The sequence below is a fragment of the Atractosteus spatula genome, chromosome 11 (genome assembly GCF_055471065.1).
Source record: "Atractosteus spatula isolate fAtrSpa1 chromosome 11, fAtrSpa1.hap1, whole genome shotgun sequence".
Lineage (NCBI taxonomy): Eukaryota > Metazoa > Chordata > Actinopteri > Semionotiformes > Lepisosteidae > Atractosteus > Atractosteus spatula.
In genome coordinates this window covers 7,843,553-7,865,591 of record NC_142716.1, presented here as the reverse complement: position 1 = coordinate 7,865,591, position 22,039 = coordinate 7,843,553, and the positions used below count along the sequence as shown (strand labels likewise).

At 38.2% G+C, this 22,039-nt stretch overlaps 2 protein-coding genes across 2 annotated transcripts in view; one reads left to right on the top strand and one right to left on the bottom strand.

Annotated features, from left to right (window-relative positions):
- kifap3a (kinesin-associated protein 3a) overlaps positions 1-3,542 on the bottom strand; it is a 30,876-nt gene extending 27,334 nt beyond the window's left edge. The window contains exons 1-5 of the mRNA XM_088927136.1: positions 3,349-3,542; positions 2,155-2,286; positions 891-1,045; positions 415-473; positions 186-327 (exon numbers count right to left, since the gene is read on the bottom strand). Of these exons, the coding sequence (XP_088783262.1) occupies positions 186-327; positions 415-473; positions 891-1,045; positions 2,155-2,286; positions 3,349-3,380 (520 nt within the window). The 5' untranslated portion in view covers positions 3,381-3,542. The remainder of the gene's footprint in view (positions 1-185; positions 328-414; positions 474-890; positions 1,046-2,154; positions 2,287-3,348) is intronic.
- A 4,383-nt stretch (positions 3,543-7,925) lies between these two features.
- ntmt2 (N-terminal Xaa-Pro-Lys N-methyltransferase) lies at positions 7,926-21,224 on the top strand. The gene is made up of 4 exons (XM_088926608.1): positions 7,926-8,235; positions 13,952-14,127; positions 16,519-16,771; positions 18,686-21,224. Exons 1-4 carry the CDS (start codon positions 8,082-8,084, stop codon positions 18,940-18,942), a joined length of 840 nt encoding a protein of 279 aa, XP_088782734.1. The 5' UTR covers positions 7,926-8,081; the 3' UTR covers positions 18,943-21,224.
- The last annotated feature ends 815 nt before the right edge of the window (positions 21,225-22,039 follow it).

Below are 22,039 nucleotides of genomic sequence, written 5' to 3'. Positions count from 1 at the left end.
TTTTGAGAAGGCAATTTTCATAATTTCCCACAAGTGCAGGGCTATGTGAAAAGGGGGGGATATGACTTATAGTGTGAAAAAGAAGGGGACCAAGAATTTCCCTTGCAGGTTCATTCTGGGCAAACTGGAGTTGAGCAAAAATCTCATTTCTGTACTGTCCACAGGACACTGGAGCACCAGCTCACCGTTCTGCAGCAGTTCCTCCAGATTGTCAGGGTTGCGAGCAAGCTGGAGGATGAGGGCTGAGCCTCTGATTTTTTCGGGGATGTCCTCATACAACAGTTCAACATAATCATCTATGTCATTGATGTTGGCCACCTCGTCAATCTGCAACAACAAAGCCATGGAACCAGCCAGAGACAACAAACAGGTTATAAACCCAAGTAAAAGTGAACCTGACCCACATCTCCTTACCTCCATCCCCTCAAAGGGAGGTGGATCTTTCGGTTTGCTTGGCTTCTTCTCTTTCTTTTCTGCAAGAGAATGTGACACAGATCAGAACATCTATGGAACTCTTTTACATAGTATCCATTAATCACTGTTATTTCAGTTCCATGGCAATTTGTGTGTGTGCGCTTGTCTGCCACATGGGGCGGTGCGGTGGCTCCGGTGCTAAGGATCTGCGCCTGTGGCTGGAAGGTTGCCGGCTCAAATCCCATGACCAGCAGAGGAATCCTACTCCGTTGGGCCCCTGAGCAAGGCCCTTAACCCCAGCTGCTCCAGGGGCAGCTAAATGGCTGACCCTGCGCTCTGACCCCAAGCTTCTCTCCCTGTCTGTGTGTCTCTTGGAGAGCAAGCTGGGGTATGCTATAAGACAAATTCCTAATACAAGAAATTGTATATGGCCAATAAAGTGATCTTATCTTATCTCTCATGGTCCTTACCCTTACCTCTGCCACTGGGGGTGTGTCTTCGATTCTGCAGGTAGTACAGAAGCTGTTCCACTTCAGCCAACTTGGAAGGATGGATCAGTTTACACTCTTCGACTACTTTTCGTGCTAGAGAGGCTATATCCGTATTGGCATTCAGGCTCTTGAGGCGAATACTGGGAAGCAACAATCATTGGCGTGTTAAAACAAGGACTTTGTAGTTTCTTTCGCTCAGTTCCACAATGTTTCTGCACTGCACTGTATCTCTGATCAGGTGTTTACCCATGAAAATGAACGAGCAGGTGTTGACATTATTTCTTGAGCTACCACTGCCCTTTTAAACTAGTTTTATTTTCCACACATCTATCCATCAATAATGATAAGTAGTTAACAGTCAAAACATAATAGAATTCCTCACAATGTTTTTTTTTAATCAAATCTGTATGCAGATCAGGTAAGGCAAAAAGAACTTTATATCATGTGTGTCAGCTGGCTGTCACAATTAAAAGTAAACAGGTAAAATGTTATACTGCAAACTTAACAGCATTGCACAAATCATGTTTGTCATAACTGACTGATCAGAGACTCCTCAATCTTTTATTGCTAAAGAGCACTAAGGCATTGTCTCTACAGAAGCCTGTATACAATAATGATTAAAAAATTCTTTGAAGCTTGTATTGATCAGTACATATTGACAGTAGACTTGACTATTATATATCCAATATTTTAATATATTTATTGTAAAAAAAACTGTTTTAAAAATATTTTACTTATTATTTTTTCAGTGCAGAATAGAAACGTAGCCACATAATTCAATTCAGATTGTCATAACATGGATTGTCGTTGATGATGGAGCTGAACCAAAGCTAAAAAAGAAAAAGCATTTGATCTGGTCCGAGTCCAATTTAGGTGATAACTGTCAGTCTCAAACATTTAGAAGGGGTGATTCAGAAATAACATTCCTGAGAGAACTCAGTTTTAATGCAAAAGTGGCAGGTAAGCCTTAGCGAACTTCAAGCTCCGTACAAGGACTTAAACCAAGAGAAATATATCTATTGGCACCTATCAAATCCACAGCATTTCTTAAATATTTCAGTGTCTGTCCACGGAGGTTTATTTTGCAATAAATCCATTCCGACAGGTTTATATATATACTGCCACATCTAAAAATGTAAAAAGGAAATAAAATATGTACATTAAAATGCAAACCAATGTAATTTTAAGGAAGCTAGGCTGCACATCAACTCTACAGAGTATACCTATTTAAAACATCACCAGTTCTTACATTTTCTGGCACTCTTTCCGTTCTCCTAGCATGGGGTCTCCCATCTCACCCAAAATAGTAGCTTCCACCTCATACTGAACAATAAGGGCTTTCTCAGTTGGATGGACATCAATGTTTCCTCCCTTTACTTTTCTGTAGGGGAGGAAAAAGGCACACACAAAACTACTGAAATGCATGCAAGGGACAAGCTTGTCACTAATCTTCAGGGAAATATGAAAACAATGGCTTCTTTAACTACTGCAATGGAAGCAGAAAGGGAAATAGATGCTAAGGACTTACCTAATATATTACATAGCGATTTTACAAGGAACACTGTTTGGGGTTATGTCTTTTAAAGCAACCAGATACTGTGAAATTCATATTTAATATCACCATTTACCAAGTGGTATTCAATCATGTACACAAAGAAAAACATGAAAAAATAAATTGGAGGAATTTCATAGATCTTCTACTTTCTCCTGTCTATGGCTCATTTGCTGTCATGTCAGCTGAATTAACAGCAAGCAGTCATCCCTGATATTGTTTCCTCATTTGTATGGTCTTCTAAGATATAAACTTGGATATAAGGTATAAACAACTCAAGACATCATTCTCTCGCAAACGTCAATTGTCTGTGCTTATAACTGTTATTACTCTTATCTTTTTTTTAATCATACGTATTGTGATTATGATAATAACATGCTGCTTAGTCAGACGTTGAGTGACACTTGTCCCTCAAAGAGACAATGAGGTTGGAACTGGTGCTTTAGAAAGCACCGGAGGACAACAAAATGTTTTTTGATTAAATATTATGACGTTTGTTTCCTTTTGTTCCGGAATATAAACACGTTCTGCTCCCACCACAATATGGAGCAGAATCAAACGATAACGTGATGACCTCAGTTATGTGAAAATAACCTAGGGTCCTTTTTTAACTGAAGAATAAATTACATTAAAAACACTGACGGCCCACACCCAAACGAGCACATACAATGAATAGCAGGGATTCGTCTTAGCAAATGATTCAAACAATGAACTGCAATATTTTCCAGCAAGTGGCATTTAATACATCTTCGATGGGCACGTTTCAGTTTATAGCGCATTTTCTGCTAAAAAGAGATGACATGAAGCTATTCCATCTTACACAGTCGCAATAAAGAGCGTTTATTTTTGCTTGCTTATTTTGCTGACAGCCCCTGCAGAATTGCATCTTACCTTTTTAAATACCGTGCGTCTTCCGTTTGCATCGTGTTTTCAATTTTTCTAAAGTCGACGATTTGCAATGTTTGTTTCTATGAATTCAACGATCTCACTGTATTCTATATTTTATGATACAGTAATGATGTGCAACCGGCTGTTTCCGTTGCCAGGGTAAGCCACTACTCATCCCAGCATGCAATGTAGCAACAGTGCAGATAGAGAGGGTCGGAGCTCAGCTGGTTCTGCCGGAATGATTTGTTCTTGCGCCTCCTAATGGCCGGGATGACAAAAAACATTTCAGCAGTGCTGAAATCGATAGCTCTTACAGATACAGTACCAATACCAGTCATAAACAAACAAGCCCAACCACGGCCTTTCCTCTTATTTTCGTACAGCGTAATTACTGAATTTGTTAAAGCATTTCGGTACCCCCAATTTTTTTTCTTCTTTGCCTTTCTGTTGAAGTAATCGCTTTTGACATAACGTCACTATGACCATCATTTTGACTTCAAAGTGACAAATCACCAGCGAGGGCGGTTTAAGGGGTAAATAGTCGACACTGTCCGTGTTACGCGTTTTCCTGGAATCACGATCAATGACAAGTATTACTTTTTATTCATAAATGTGGAAAAGCAGTAATTTTCTACCAGTTTTACTTTAAAATGCATTACAAATAGTACTATTCTGATATATTCAAGCAGTTGACATCGAAATGCGGTTGGCAGGATGGCATTTACCAGCAGAAAACGATTCTGTATTTAAAAGAAATTAGATACAGTACATTCCTAAAACTTTTATCATATGGCGAAATTAACTTTTTTCCTCCTTGTGTGAGTAGCACAGATCTTTCAGGATACTAATTAACGAGTTAGTGAAATATATAGTACCCAATGTTCACGTCTATCCTTTGAACTTGACATTATTTGTAAGAGCTACATAATTGTTGTGAAAACATTAACTAACATACCATCTGAAAACGATATCCACTGAATACTAGACTGTGTGATAGTTGTGATTTTTATTGATCTGTTAACTTCTGTTTTGTCAGGCTGTGGGGTATTTAGGTTGGAATGCTTTTTTCAGTTTTATATTTTTGGTTAGCTTTTCACTTTTACTTTCCTACGTTTGTACTCAGTACTCAACTTGGCTTCATACAGTAACTAGGTTATGGGGGGAGGCTGAGGTTTTACAGATGCAGTATACACAAGAAAAACGTCTGCATTAAATTTTAGTTTATTTACTTACTACACGATTAAATTGTAAAAAAGACGGGCTGAATGGCCTGCCCCTCGTTCGCAAGCCTTCTTCTCTTCAAATATTTTAAAGAAAAGGTTACAAAGTGTTCTTCTACTTGCTAGGATAACCTGTTGTAAAACATCTTTCAATTTTTAGTGGGAAATTCAGTTTAGTGCTATTACCTCAATAACTACTGTATGTATTTAATAGAGAAGTTTGATAAAAGTCATTTGTGGAAATTATTATAACATTGTTAAGACATCCATTATGTAATTCTTATCGTTCAAGCTAAATAAAAACTGTTTTAAAAACATTTTTCACAACTAAATTCAGGGAGTACCAACAAAGACACAAGCACTGGCTAAATCAGAAACGTGGTGAATTGAGAAAATGGTACATAACCATTGAAAGAAGAGAGCATGTTTGAAAATAAGGCAACAAAACCAAGTACAGTATGTGTCACAACATTTCACCATGATAGCAGTTAAAATAATTTACACTGCAGTCTAAAACATACAATGCAAATGACATGCCGTAGTGGTTAAAAAAATAAATACACACCAACTGAAAATATATACACATTATTTTTTTTTCTATGGTGTCGTTTTTTGGCAGTAATGTACCTCATGATAAAGGGAACACTGTTTTCACTGTACAAAGTGTGGTGTGAAATGAATTGGTTGCTTATGTGATATGACAACTGGGAGTTTGACACTAGAAGCAGGCAAGACCTTACCTTCTGGAGAAGGAAACCGAGAAACCAGCACACCCAACAATACTCAATTCAAACGTAGGAAAGCAAGACTAATTTTTTTTTTTAATGTATGATGTTTCACATAAGAGAATAAATACAAACAAAAAGAAGATGTATTGATTGTGTTCATGAAATGAAATTTGAGAAGGATTACTTACCAAAGAAAAAGAGATTTATAGTTAAAAAATTAGATTGTTATAATTAGAAATAAATGACCATCTTTACAAACGTGGAAGGTTTTATTCAATCTCTAATTACACTGACTGAAAGATGTTCGTACTTTAACTTTTTTCTTGAACATAAAAAAAACACCACAGTTACACAAAACTAGATTTGAACTTTATCTGTGTGCCTTAAATCTTGTTGAACTGAGCTGTCTGAATGCAGATATTTTTAGTTCACATATGGAACAAATGCAATGTGAATACAACTACTTTTTTGTACTGTAAGGGTGGAATATTATGAATAAGAATTAAAGAGGAAATGTTTAAAAGCTGCAACATTAACCAGATGTATTATGGTAAATGTAGGTAAATTCTGCAGTGAGGTTTTTGGCACAGATGTGTGCTAAAATTGCTTTGACAGGTCCTTGAGGAATAGTGTTGCTTATAATGTTCTAATATAAAATATGAATTAAAAAAATGAACAGACTTAAATATTCAATAATCACAGCAGCTATTTTGTTCAAGAGATTATCAATACAATAGCACTAGATGGAGCCATGCATTTAAGTGAGGAATGGTTCAGTTAAAAAAGTAAAACGTAGGAGGCATTAAATGAAATGGGTCCTGCTTTATGCCGTTCTGCAAGACGGAATGTTAAAGCATCTGTATTTCATCAAACGGGGGTTTACAAGGATACATTCTTTCTGTTTGATACTTTCTCCCTGATAACAGCAGGTGGTAAATTTAAACTGTTATATATACTGCCTTCGGTTTCAATTATGCGTTAAGTGGATAAACTTTCCCTGTTGCACCAAAGTAAATTTACTACGTGTCATCTTATATTGAAGATATATATTAAAAAAACAAAGAAATATGAATTTTGTCATGTTGTATAGATAAAAAATAAATACATTTTAAAATAAGTTGTAATATATAGCAATATAACAATCACAAATAGAAAAAATACAGATAAATGACAGACTACCACACAGTGCCTCTATCAATATGTAAGGAGCAAACTAATTCATTTTATTACCTATGTTATGTATTTAGACACACAGGTTAGTCATTCAATTTTATTATTTGTTAAAATTCTATTAGAATAAAATGAAATCCTATAGTAGATTTTTAAGACTTTCAGTAGCAATGTAGGAGTGAAGGAGGACAGTTTCCCAATCTTTGTCATCCCCAAAAATGGTGTTTGGCCGAAGAGAAAATACAAGTACTCTGTGTAGACCCAAAACAGACACAAATGTAACTGCTTAAAAAAAGACGAAGTTTATGTTTTTTGGCAAATCCTCCAAGTCCCCTCACTCTCAAGGCTGTAGAATCACAGTGGGATGAGCTGGTCAGCATTACCTCCTGCTAGTGAGTGACAGACAGATCTGTCTGCTGCCCTTCAGATGGAATGGGACTGCAGTGCAATGGCAGAACCTCAAATCCTGTGATGTCAGTATCCACACGCACCAAATCTGGGAAGGCAGGGACAACAAACACTGAGAAGCAAGGGATCAGCGAAACGCTAATCTCACAAACAGAAGCTAATTTGCACTTAAAGTTGTAACGCTGCACTTATTCAGTAATGTCTGAAACAACAGTTAGGATTTTTGCCCTTCATCTGGAGGAGCACAGACAATATAACACAGCCACTTATTTTCTAACCATGTTATCCTATAGGTGGGGGGTTTGCCAGAGCCTATCCCAGCAAGCAACAGGCACAATACAGAATACACTGGCCTGAAGGAGATGCCAGTCTATCCCAGGGCACACACAGATAGAGCTAAGTTCACGTTCTCACCATGGACAATTTTCCCATAAGCCAATTAACCCAGCAGCACATCTTTGATCTGTGGGAAGAAACCAGAGCACCCAGAATAAATCCACACAAACATGGGGTGAACATGTAAACTCCCTGCAGACAGCACCCCACACTGGGAATTGAACAAAGGGCAACAGCACTAACCACTGCACCACCATAATGCAGTCCCTTTCAATTTAGGAAACATTTTACAATGGAATTTAGGAAAAAAGACTCTTTCCTTTTTATTGTACAGGGGATTCAATGCTACAGTATACTCTATGCATTAAAATGCAAACATTGCTGAGAAACCAATAAATAAAATTCCCTGTGTGTGTGTATGATATGTTGCACAAGTGCACTTAACCAGGCGAACAGGAAAAAAGAGCACTTGGCTCATTTTAATCTCCCTTCAGCTGGCGAGATTTAGAATGGTTCTGGCACTTGCTGAGTTTTGTTATGGCCTTCTGTGTGTGAACTTGCACGTGCTGTAGGTAGCCGGTGTTGATGGTTGGGAGCTGAGAGGACAGCGAGGCAGCAGATTGGACCTAATGTTTCCTGGGCATGGAGTAATCTGAACAGAGAGACAAGCTTCTGAAATAACAGATAATATTCCTTCTCACTAAGCACTCGATCTGCAGTGCTTCAGTAGCTTTCAACACTTGAAGGGTGAGAGTGTGGAGCTGATCAGTTACAATGTCAGTGCCAGGGTCGTACTGATATAGCAGTGACAAGGCAACTGTCGGAACGGCAGTCGCTGAGCTGGGGAGGACACTCGGAGACCCAGGCTTCCAACATGGACTTCATGGGAGCTCATCTGGCGTTCATATCACGATGGAAGGAGACTGACGACGAGTTATGTCGGCACAGCATGTCTTTTGTTCTCCACAAAGCCATCAGGAGTGATTTCTTTGAGAGCTACCTTTACCTGCTGGAGACACTCCCCCTTGGTAAGCAGGCTATAGAAGCTAGCAGCTGTGTCTTGCGCTGCATAGAGGTGTCCTTCGCCAGAATTTGCCTTCTGCTTCATTGCTCTCTCGTCTCTCTGGATCACCCAAAGCTTTATCCAGGTCTGGTAATTATATGTTGAGACATCAATGTCCCTTGATTGTTCAATGGTGTATTCATGTACGGAATTTTTTTAAAAAACATAGTAAGATCTATCTAACATAGTAAGATAACCTGCAAGTAAAGTGAATAAGCATATCACTAAAGTACATTTAAACTGTTTGAACTGCAGATTTGACTTCCAGTGTAGTATTACAATCAAAACTTAGAAGCAAGGCAAAGATAACATTAACAGAATCAAGAATAATTAACAGAATAGTCTTTTTTTGTCTAGACTAGATTAAAAGCATGTATCTTGCCCTCTTTTTCTTCTGTGAGCAATACCCACAAATTCCCTAACAGTATAGCATGAAAGCAGCCACTGTTGGCTCTGTGATTCTGTGGAATCCTGATGTAGAGTTGTAGAGTTTATTTTTTTCCTTTCCAGAGAAATTAATTTTAGCAACTGCCTTATAAAAAAGCATTTAGGAAAAATAACCTCCTTTAGCATATTTTGGCACAGGATGTATCAGCGTTTTTCTTAGCAAGGTGTTTCCATACAAATCTTACACACAGCTGTTTACGTGATAAAGTTTAAACCCTAGATTATAAAAGCGAATATATTTTCCCCTCAGTTTTATGATACCGTTTTATGCTTTGCATAGCTACTCTCCCTGATTAATTTTTACTCCAATTTTCAGACTGATGGTATGTTGGTTGGCAGCTTGTGAATTAAGATTTATTTTCTATAAAGAGAGTCAACGCAAGTTGCTAAATAAGTTTAAAATATGTGACTGAGCTCGGACTATCAGAAGGAAACTAAATAATATCATCAGCTTAGGGTGAAATGTGATGTTCGGACCCCGTATATGCCAAAGGGAGAAATGCTCTTTTTAGCCGGGGCCAGTTGTTCTGAGAAAAGAAAAAACCAATAATGGGGATAATAATAACAACGGACAGCTCTATCTGCACACAAGCCATGGTACTGTTGTAAAGATTGTGGATCATACGGCCAAAACTAATGCCCTTCTAGAATAGACCATAGGAAGTCACATTCCAGGAGATCAAATGTCTTCTCTGCCTCTAAAGAAAGCACTGCATGAGAGGCTAGCTGATGGCAAGTTTGATCCAGGATATGGAAGATATACATACATTGTACTGTACATTCAGAATATGGAAATTATGCACACATTGTATATCCAGAATATGGAAAATATACATCTATTGTTAAGAAGCAAATCAACTTTCAAGAAGGCGGTCTGATTCTGATGTATTAGACGGCACATGTATGTTTTCATACACTGAAAAAGGACCTTTGCAAAAGGTTTAATGTCTGAGTTTAATAACGATAATGGTTTATAGCATGAGCAGTCCAGGGTTCCTTGCGTTTTTAGAAGAAACAAAGTAGAGATGATTTTGATCTTTATGAAAAGAGCCAGTTTGCATGAAAAACGTGGTATTAAAGGATCACGTTGATCTCCCACTGCTAGAAACAACAAAAGGTGGGATGCCATCTAAGCCAGGAGATTTCTGTTGAACTAAACCCTCACCCTGTTCAGGAGTCAAGTAAGGCAATTTAAATCAATTTAAGAGACCCTTGATCTTGGTCAGGTTTTGACTGGTTTCAGAATTATAAAGACCTGAATAGACTTCTTGGAAAATGTCATTAACTTAAGCTCATGGTTGGAGACTATAATATCGTTATTTTCCTTGAATACCTCAAGTGAAGCCAAACGCTCATTTAATTGTAGTGTTTGTGTGAGTTACCTTCTAGGCTGTTCAGTATGTTTGAAGTACAGTGCCCCTGTCTTGTGTTTGAGGAATTCTGCTGGAACATTGGCGAGGTTTATAAATTCAATGTGCAGATTAACCAGATGTCGGTCTTATTCTTCTGTAAGTTTTTTGTTCCTTCAATACCGAAAAAGTTTGGTTTCTAAGTGAGAAATCCTAATATTATATTTTATATATGTTTATGCCTTATCAAGTCCACAAAACTGTATCATAAATAATGGTGGCATTGACTCAAGTCAAGTACAACTTAATACTGATACTTCTGTATCATCATTAAAACTGCTGATAATATTTATCTTTTAATAAATGGCTACAAGCTACCCATTTCTATTATTCAAAGGGAGTAAGTTTTAGGATAATATACTGTATTGTAAATTGCCATAATCAGCAGCTCCTAAATGTTTACACCCAATTCAGTTCCTGAAGGGCCTTGTGACTTCTGGTTTTTGTTCAAAATTGAGTAGTTAATTAAACAATTAACCCAATTCTTCTCCACTATTCATTATTGTTCCTAAGGTCTTTTACAGTTGGATGACACATGAGAATCATTAAAAGTACAGTCACCTATACATCACCTCAGAGCCTGGTTAGAAGTATTACAATCATGCAGCTAATTAAATAATCAGACCATCTATGTAATGGAGAACATGGTTGGAACAAAAACCAAGAGACAGAAGGTCCTCCGGGAATAGCGATTGAGAGCCCTGGCTTACAACTGTTGTGTAAATGAAGGAACAGAAACAAACACAGACATAGAGTATGCTTACTGACTGAGATAACTGACGGATGACTGTGATGCTCATTGTTAGACTGATATTAAACTGTTAGATTCTATGCTTGCAATCCAACATGTAGAATACAAATCATCAAACTCAAAATAATGAAGACTCACAATAATTTTCTGTAATGTATATTATAAAAACAACAGCACAGGACTTAACAGGAATTATAGTTAAGTAAAGCACCAAAAAATTCCTTGTGCTCCAGAAAGGCAGCACAGCTCACTGCTTCACCAGATCACATTGCCTCCTCTCACACAGAAATCCAAACACGCACGACAACAACAGGCTGGTCTATAAACACATTACAGTCACAGAAAAAAAAATCTAACCCCAGTCTAACAATAACGCAACAGGTGCAGTGAGCAAGCTAGGTATTGCTTTCTTATACTGTCTCGGGTCCGCCATTGCATAATAATAACAACTTCCATTTATAAAGCACCTTTCCAAATCCAAGGATGGTGTACATAAAGAGAAAGAAAAAAATGACAATAAAAATGTAAAGGAAAAAAATAAACCAGAGTTTTCAGGTTTATACAGTTAGAATGCAGGGCAATCAGACATAGTCCCTGGTAAAAAGGTCAGTTTTAAGTTTGGATTTTGAAAAGAGTCAAAGAATTTGTCTCTCAAAGAGTCATAGGAAGGGTATTCCACAACAGTGGGACAGCAACAGAAAAGACATGGACCAAAGACGTTCAAGATTAAACCTCGGGTACAGTAAGCAAAGGAACAGCCTGAACGAAATGGAGCCTACGGGAGGAAGTGTAAACATGAAGGAGTTCAGGGATGAATGATAGAGCCAGATTGTTTAGAGCCTTGAAAGTCAGCAGCAACATAATTCAACATTATTCAACAATCTTGAATAAGTGGTTTCATAGGCAACCAATGTAGAGACTTTAGTACAGAAGTGATATGCTGTCAAGGTGGTATGGCTTAAGGACACTTTCCTTGTTTACAGACAACGGGCAGCAGCAAAATCCTCTCCTTCAGCTGCTGAAGGCAAGATGAGATGATTCCCAGAGAGATGCAGATCGTAACATAACCCCAGGGATAGGTTTGGAGAGAGTCAGCGACACATCCCACACAGCAAAATTTTTCAGCTATTGCAGTTGTACTGCAGAAAGCCCAGACAGCCCCATTAGCGACCATTAGCGAGAAAGGGTTTTGAAGGACCCTGCGGTAGTTGCGTTCGGCCTTGGACCTGGGAGAGGGAGGGCCCATTTTAATTCTTCACTGGGAGCTCCCCACTCCCCAGAGTTTTCCTCAAAGTGCTGTGCTTTGAAACTGACCCAAAAAAAATGTCTCTGGGTGGAGTCCATATGCTTGGAAAGCACTTGAATTTTGCGGTCTGAGTGTTTGTAACACAATGTACAGTACTACTCAAGGACAGCAGCTCCACAACTTGAGGGCTGGGATCCTAGAAATCTTATTGAAATCAACAATCAGCAAGTAATCAAGACCTGAAGAATAAAAGTGAGAAGGTCGACCAATGAAATAAACACCAAACTTCAAGTAGTTAAAGGCTGAGTTGTACTAGAACAGCCTAGTACAACTTAAGACTGGAATTATCCATTTCTGGAGTTCTTCTCTATCTAAATCTGTCCCTATTCAGGATGTCCCTATTCAGGATGCATTTTGCACGGCTTATATTAATGACCACACACATGTATATGTGGAATGCAGCCTGTTTTCCAAAATTGTCACTCTGAGCTTCTCAGACACTAAGGAGCTATGACCCTTACCAATCTGTTGAGCACATGTTGCTTGTAACTGGAGAACTTGCGCACAAATGTTGGATTGGCTAGAACATCAGTTCAGTCCCCTTTCTGCTTTGCTGCACCATACAGTAAATGCACATGGAAAGCAACCAGCTGGAAAGAAATCAGACAGGGATAATAATGTAAAAATAAAATGACATCATGTCGCTTTAAATCATGTCATAGCCAAACGCCTGGCACCACTGCCAACCCCTGCAGAACCAACCCAAGGCGTGTCATCTCATCAGTGCACTGAAAGCTGTCTGGCTGATGATCCAAGGCCATCATCTGGATTAAGGAGGTTGCTCAAACTGTGACATTGACATGCTGTAGAATTAATGCTAAAAACAGCACTGAAAATCGCAGCAATGCAAAGCGTAGAACTAGACACCAGAAACAGATATCTCAAAAAAGAATTTACACATTCATTTTAGCGAGGATTTTAGCTGTGGCCTTCCTTCATTATTCATTTATAATGTTCAGTGATGATGCCAAGTAATCACTGCCTTGTGTCACCCAGGTGGCTTCTCTGCACTTCAGCAGTGGAGGAAATGGTTCCCTTCCTTTATGTAAAAGCTCTTTGAATCGTTTCGGATGAAAAATGTTTCTCCAGCAGGATTAAAGGGTTTCTGTGTGTTTCTAAATCCTTTCCAGTCCTGCAGTGCAGTTTCTTTATTTAAGAACAGCAAATACTTTATTGTCTTACATTTTTTCCTTTACTTTACCATTCTAGGACAATGTCTTTTTATTCTTCTGCCCTCTGACTTTAGAATAGAGAAGAATTAGCTTTAGAGAGACAACAGTAAATGGTTTTGTAAAAATGGATCTCAATTAACATGCCATTATAATTCTATTGACTAAGCATTGGTGTGGGAACTGGACAAATTGGGCAAAGTGGTTAGCATTGCTTCCTCACAGTGCTGTAGACCTGTAGACCTGGATTTAGTTCCCGGAATGTTATCTACATGTAGTTTGTATGTTCTCCTCGTGTTCTCATGGGTTTCCTCCAGGTGCTCCTGTTTCCTCCCACAGTCCAAAGACATACTGGTAGGTTAATTGGCTTCTGGGAAAATAGGTCCTAATGGGAGTGTGTGTGTTTATGTCTGTGTGTGCCCTGTGGTGGACGGGCATCCCATCCAGGGTGTATCCTGTCTTGCGCCCATCGCTTTCTAGGATTCTGGGATAGGCTCCGGCTTTCCCACGACCCTGTGTGTTGGATAAAGCAGTAGGAAAATGGATGGATGGTGTGGGAACCTGTTTAACTTGCTAATGAACTGACAATCTCTTCCTAGTGAAACTGTATGCTGTAACCAGTGAGGTCATCGATGGAGAAAAGCAATTCTATGCCAGAGCACAAAACTTCTACAAAGACGTGCCTGCATCAGAAGAGGGAATGATGGGAGATTACATAGAGCTCTCTGATGTTGACATTGAAGGCTCTAAGGAATTCCTGAAGAAGTTTGTTGGGGTATGTCCCTCCAATCTATTTACATGTATGTTTTACACAATTTAATTTTTCCAGATTTGAAATGCATGTTTTCAATTTCTGCATCTGATAATTATGATTATGGAGAATAAGTATTGCATAGATATTAAAACAATACTAGTGACAGTAATATATATATATAATATTAATTAAAAAATAACCAAAGCACAGATATGCATATTACTATTCTTGTGCAACACTGAAAAAGACCATTTTAACTTCTCATAATGGGTTATCCTTGAGACAAAAGAGCTTAATGGCAACAGCATGTGTTAACTTGCTCCTTTCTGTAGTAATACTTGGACCCTTAGTAAATGTCTAATCTAAATTATCAAGCAATCACTGTTGCATTTTTTTTTTATCATGAACAGAATGTGAAGGGTTACCGAGCCTAAATGTAGCACACAACACGTGTGTATGTTAAAGCTTTACGTGACCGCGAGTACCAAAAATAAGAATCTATTTTTAGGTTCCTCACGAGCCTGTTTGCAAGCTTTTCGAGGTGTCCTTCTTATCATGATCTCTCGGGATTTACAAGTTAATGTAGGAAGTCAGTGTATCATGTACACTGGCCAGACATTGTGACCAGGAACTGCTGAGTAGACCCAGATTCTAATTACTGCTGGGCTAAAAAAAAGTCTATTTTAATTTACTTGTTTGTAGGTACCAGTTAACAAAATCTTCCATCTGTTTTATATATGCAGTATTAACAGAAAATCTGCATAAAAACTGTTGAGTTTTTCTGGGAACAGAAGTTTAACTGAACCATCTTTATTCACACTCAGTATAATGCAATAATTAGGTCAGATTATGCGCAAACATGGTCTTCAGTTTCATTGTTATGCAGTCAGATTTACGTTAAAGCTCTACGCTCTCTGATCTTCTGCCTCTGTCACTTCTCTCTTGTTTGAGTGATGACAAGCTCTGGTTGACATCAGATTCCCTGAAGCTAAAGTGTGACAAAACAGAAATTGTATTGGTGAGCAGCTAATGTCAGCTGAAAAAAGTTGGAGAGCTTCACAGTAATGGTGGATGGCTTCCCTGTTCTAGCATGAGCTGTAGTCAGGAATCTGGGAGTCACACTCTATCTGCACTCACACTCTATCCTCAGTCACACTCTATCCTCAGTCACACTCTTAAAAAAATTGATTAAGACTTTTTTTTTCCTTAGAAATATTTCCCGCATTATGCAGTTTCTTTCAATGTAGTTGTCTATGGGCTCCCTAACACACATCTCCATAGGTTATAATATGTCCAAAAGTCTGTCGCTAGACTTCTAACGTTTCTTGCAAGAATTTGACAGACTAAACGATTACTGTTAAAGTAAAAAAGTAACTCCAATTAACTATAACTTTAAGAAATACGTATGTATAACCACTGAACCTAACAATAGGCTACCTGACACCTGAAGAAGGTTCCATGCCCGAAACATTTTCTTTCTTCTCTTTTCAGCATGGAATAAACTTATTACTTGTTCCTTTGCTACCTGTGTAATGGGCGCATCAAATTTGACCAAATAATTAAAGATGTCTTTGGTCACTAGCAACGCTAATGGAATGATTCATGTGATAAAATTTTGCTTTATTATACATAAATACCCCTTTCATGATATCCATCCTTTCGACAAAAACTTTGGAAGGCAACTTATACTTATCAAATTAAGTAAAGCACAAAGGTCTGGAAATGCCTCATTAGAATTCCAGATCGACCACTGGCTGACCACTGACTTCCCTGTGGCTCAACCCAAACCAGTTATAAAATATATGAGGATACCAGCCAATGCTAAAAACCAAGCACTTACATTCCAATTGGGTTATTCTTAGGAATCAGATGTGAAGTTTCAAGTTCAGGACCTGATGACTCAAGTTCAGATACATTTTTCTGCATGTGAGCCCCATTGTAGGCCGAGACAATTGCTACTTGTGTGACCTAAAAACAGCCCTTCTGATAATAATTCACTGTCATCTTAGAACGCATGTCATTTGCTTTACAGAAAGATGAGAAAAACGAGTGGCATTGGGCTGATCTTGCAAAAATACGGAGTCTACTTTCACATCTTTTTCTCGTTTCGGATTGCACGTGGTGTTGCTCTGGGCAACAGCACCAGCAGTGCTGCGGTTTCGGCGGCTAAGGTGCATGATGGGATGCTAAGCTGCAGTATTGCCATGGAAACCGATGGGGATCGGTGCCCTGGAGCTGGCGTTTTCAGGATCATGTTCAAACCAAGCGAGCTTTCGCTTAACTTTCCGAAATTTGTTGATGACATTCTCCTTTCCACAATTTCTCAACTTTGGGCAATGAACCTACAGAAAGGCGTGTGTACAGAGAAGGCAGTAACTGGGGGATGAAACAGGTGTCTCCTCTCTCTGTCAGGGTCCAGGGAAGGCCGGCACGGTGTGTGCTCTGGATTGCGGGTGTGGAATCGGACGGGTCACTCGCAATGTCCTCTTGCCAGTGTTCGAGACGGTGGACATGGCAGACATGATGGAGGAGTTCCTGATTCACGCTCACGAATGTTACCTGGGTGCCGATGCGGACCGCATTGAGACTTACTACTGCTACTCCCTCCAGGACCTCACTCCGCCTTGCAAGAAGTACGATGTCATCTGGATCCAGTGGGTTGCATGTAAGTCTGTTCTTTTCCAGTCTCATGCTTAGATGAGCCTTACCCGTTCCACACAAAAAGAAAGTATGACAGGAATACCAAAAAATATACGTCATCGTCTATACAGGTGGATGTTTTCGCCTTCTATAGTGCCAGGAGACCACCTGCATGGTCTTCAGCCAGGAAGTCACCATTCATCAACGTTTCACCTCCTTGCCCTGGTACATCTTCTAGTTGTGGGGCAATGATAGGGAAGTCTCCTTGCCACCCCCTGCAGTTTGCCTCTCTCTAATTAGGAGGTTTTGGCCCCAAGCTCCTATCTCTTCTCCTCAGCCATAGCCAGAATCGTCCTTTTTCCACCTCTTCACCCAGATCCTTGCCTGCCATCTTCAGTGTTATGCCGGCCACTCCCACATTCCTGAGGAGATGTAACATTAATGTGCTTATAAAGTCTTGGCATCCCACTTCCACGGGGTAGATTAAGGATTTCCAGCCGCCTTCTCTGCGTTCTGCTGCAAGCTCGGAGTACCTCAGCCTCTTCCACACCTATGTAGTTTCCATGCCCTCCTCCCATGGGACTGTCAGTTCTACAAGGAGCACGGTCCTGGTCTCACGTAAAGCCAAAGCAAAATCGCAAACTTTCAAGATATATTCAATTCTTTTTACAATTGCATTATGTTCGTCGATTTCAACTTCTGCCACAGTAGATGACCAGTATGGATATAGTCTGAAACTTGAGTATGGACTTTCTAAAGTTTTTAATGATTTTCCGGATTGAAGCAGCTACTCATTAGCAGTTGAAAATTCAGTTAAATGTGCGGTTAATATAACAGCATCGTGATCACATGTAATTGCATTGCAGTTACATAAACATAATAAAACATTTCAATATTATATTATCTTAAACATCTTAAATAATTTAAGAATATTCACAGATGACGTTTCTGAGCTTTATAAAGTACACAGTATGTTGGAGATGGTAGACGCAAGATTCAAAATTATATTATTTTAAACATCTAAAATCATTAGAGAATATTCACAGATAATATTTCTGAGCTTCCTACAGTACACAGCATGTTGGAGATGGTAGACACAGGATCCCTTTTCAACACACAGCTCCTTCACAGGAATGCAGTGAACTGCAGAGCATTTTGGGAAGTGCCATTTAGAATAGTAACTCCTTTCTCTTGAATTTGGTAAATACTTTATTGGCATACACACAAGAGTTCCTCCTCTCCCACTCAGGGGTGTAACTGTAGCAAATTATATTTTTAACTCTCCTTAGTTGTAGTGTTTGGTTTCATCTTCCTCCGTTACACACATGATGTAATGTGATGAGATGTTTATTTAAATTACACGCCACAATATTTAAAGGAATACTGCCATTCATCTGAGACATTTTAAAAAATGTCCTTCCACTACCTGCCCAGACTCTCACCAGGAAAGGTATAGTAATCTGAGAATGGAAGGTTGTTCCATAGACTGAACTTCAGTAACAGGATTGATTTGTTTAGAAGGAAACTGGGGCCTTGAGCAACCACTTTCTCGGACTCATGGGAAAGTGGGACACTATAAGGTAGCTCTTGCCATTTCACAGCACTGAAAAGCCGAACCAAAATCCCTACTTTTCAAAAGACACAATAACCTTGAATTGTGTTCCTCGTACGATATTGTCTTATATTGCACTGACAGCTCCAATCATTGTTGCAATGATCAGAGTTATCTATGCCACACTGATGAGCCCTATTAACAATAAAACAGCCGTCGATGGCTGCTAACCTTATACAGTACATGCAAAAGTGGAATTAGAACGTTCAGCTTTCTAGCAGTATGAAACAGCCAGAACTAATTAAGGTTAACTTTACCATAATACCTAAATAATATATGATGTATATTATCAATATATATATATAAAAATGTCTATGTTTGTCTCAGGTCACCTCACTGATAGAGACCTAATGGAGTTCCTGATACGATGCAAAGCCAGTTTAAAGCTAAATGGAGTTATCATCATCAAAGATAATATGGCCAGGGAAGGCTGCAGGCTGGATCCCATCGACAGCAGCTTGATCAGGCACATTGACATTGTCAAGAGCATCATCTATAAGAGTGACCTGGAAATAATTGGAATTCAGAAGCAGGAAGGCTTCCCTGATCAGATGGTGCCAGTGTGGATGATTGCCGTCAAATAATAAACTGCAAGTGAAGGACTGATCGCCACAGCAAGACCAACGAAGATCCCAAGCCATCTCATTGTAAAAATCATTGTCGCAACTTCAAAAGCTTCATCTGGGCATGCAATGGCTGGATAGGATTCCATTAATTCTAAGGCAAGAGTAAAGAAAAAGGCACAAAAATGAAAGGTGGAGGTCAGCTACGTTCCTAAAACACACATAACTGTGCATAAAATGAGCTCTGCGTTAATGTGCGCAAATGGATCTTTCCATCTCATTTTAACTGTGCCCACAGCGTGTTAAAGCCAGGCTTCTTGGAGTCAGTCTGTCAGTGTCACCACTGTTTGTGGTTTCATTAAAAAAGTCTGCTTTGTTCATCCACTGCCTTTTTTTTACCAGTTCTTAGAACAAATATCAGTGACATTTACACAAAGCTGTTTACAAAATCTAAAACACATAAAGTGGCAGTCATTCTAGTTGTAATTGGACTGAAGACAAAACGTTAAACAGTTGGTCGGATAACAATTGGCACTACCGTATTCACAGTAGGATTTCTGGCCACTTTTCACTGAAACCATAACCAATCATTTGCTCACAATATTTTCAGAGCTGTAATCATTTGGAAAAATCTCAAATAGTCTTTTGTCCTTTATTGTATGAGTGCAATTTTTACAAACAATTTTCCTCTTAGGTCATACATTGGAGAGTTTTTCAAACATGCCACACCACAGAACTTCATAAAGTATTTCATGTGATAATTATGCACATTTCAGAACAACAAAAACAACTTAAGGTCAAAGTAAGAAATGACACAAAACAGAAAGAATCAAGTTTCAACAGTAAGGTTATCTATTGAAGAAGAATTGAATGTAAAACTTTTCCTCTTCTTGGTCCAATTCAGAAGTAGGTGTGCGGGTCTGGATTAAGAAACAAAACGTGCAAAATTCAAAAGTTAAGGCATGAGTTTGTGCAACTCTGGCACAGACTCTTCAAGTAACATTCTGATTGACTGATCTCAAAATCACATTACATAACCACTTCCAACAAGACATATTATACAAAATGAACACTCGATATTTTGTATGCACAACAGAAAAAATATGCATGTGAATTAGTCCAAACAATTATTTCTGTTGTTAACGTTATGCTTTTCTATGTTTGAGCTTTAGATTCCTGTATGTAATTATAGTGTGCATTTAAGCAACCACTACCACTACCTGTTGCACATTTAAAACCAACTGTTATTAAAATATATACCCTTTCTTAATATCAATGTAGATCAACAAGGTGAGATGACCTTACAGGGTTATTTTTTATCTTTACTTACATATTTCAAATCACAATTTTCCATTGTTTTTAATTTAAATGTGTTTTTATTTAATTTTTTAGAACTTCTGTAAGAAATCCATGATGCTGTTTGTATCCAGATGTACATATTGTCTTCTCTCTGTGTACAAGGTCAAGTGATTTATTGAATTTTTTGTCTTATATAATGTCATAACTGTAATGCACACGGGTAGATTTGCTATTTCTAATTAACGTCAACCTAATACCATTTACATTGGTGAATTGCTGACTGGTAAATTTATGGGGAAGTTAAGAGTATGGAGCTGTGAATGTATTTTAATATCTTCAAAAACACATTTGATGCTATTTTTGCAATACTTTCATTCTTTAAGAAACCAAGAATTGTGAACACATGTTTTGGAGAATTTTAATTTAATTGTTTGAGAGGTTCTAAAAAAACATTTGTTACCAAGGTTAGAAAAAAAAACATCTGTTACCAAACTCACATTGTTTACTGTAATTTGATGTCTTTCAAATAATAAACCCCTTTAGAAGCCTTTTAATTTTTATTGTATATGTGGTACTCAACAATTAGTGTGCTGAAAATACGCTCCTTATTAAAAAAATAAATAAATCTCACACCAAGGGAAATAACACTAAAGAATAACTGCGGACTGTGAAGTTATGTTAAATATGACAAAATTTCCAGTCTTCTTTCACTCATTTTTGGGTATTGCAAATAGTCCATATTTTCTCTGGAAAAGGCTGTATCTTGCCAAAACTAGTTTTTTAATCTAGCATACAGTTCTCCCAAATTATAATCAGTTCTATTTTAATTAAAATGTAAGTTTTTCAGTAAAACATGGAAAATAAGTTGAAAGAAGGCACTGCAGTCTGTACAATAATATTCTGAAGATGCTTTAACTGTCAATCCATCAAGAGTGGATTTCTCAGAAGACTAATGTTTTTATCATCTCTGTAATGCAGACTTTATTAAAGATGGATCATCTTAATTGTTTTCAAAATGTTATTTCTGGACCCATGTGTTTGCAATTAGTGTCTAGTCTGATGTGCTTGTGCAGTCATATGTAGGAATGATGTCACTCCATCAGTCAGATAACAGGAAATAGCTTAAGAAAAAAAAATATTTTGATAAATAAAAGACTAACAGTAATGCTTTTGACAAATACTGCTCCTACAGAAAATCTAACATTTAGTGAGTGAAAATTTGGTGTTTGCCCTTCACTTCTCTGACTTTTTTTGTTTAATACATAAAATGATGGATTTTCTTAGGAAGTCTTAGGTTTGAAAGAAAAAGAATCTATTCTTATTGCTTCTTTTGCCGTTTTGTGTAATACTGTACAAAATGCTGTTTCTCTCCTTCGGTTTTAATTTGTGATCTCGGGCATCCTCAAGCTCACTAGTTAAGTGGATAAAGAAGGCAAACGCACATCAGAGATTACATTGAAAAACTAGATCTAATTTTGCGGAGCTCTCCCACTGTCTTAAGCCTAATGCGCAAAGCCATTTTCTATACCCCAGAACAGTTCTTCCCAAATAATTTCAGTCAGAGCCAGACTTTCAACGTCCCAAGCTTTTTGCTACACGACAAATGATTTTTATAGTAAGCAAGAAATTGCAAGAAATATGCCAAGATATAAGATTTTCTATTGCAATAACACTGCAAGAAGTAACATGGATGAAGGACTTAGCATAAACTTCTTCATGCAGAATGTTGTCACCGAATGCTTTACTTACAACTATTGTTGCCTATTATTCCACAGATGGCATTTCTACATTGACCTGTTAGTGCATTCACACACTTTGT

Coding starts and splice junctions, on each gene's coding strand:
- ntmt2 (XM_088926608.1), top strand. CDS start 8,082: ATGGACTTCATGGGAGCTCATCTGGCGTTCATATCACGATGGAAGGAG. Junction 14,128..16,518: donor TCCTGAAGAAGTTTGTTGGG/GTATGTCCCTCC, acceptor TCTCTCTGTCAG/GGTCCAGGGAAGGCCGGCAC. Junction 16,772..18,685: donor CTGGATCCAGTGGGTTGCAT/GTAAGTCTGTTC, acceptor TGTTTGTCTCAG/GTCACCTCACTGATAGAGAC.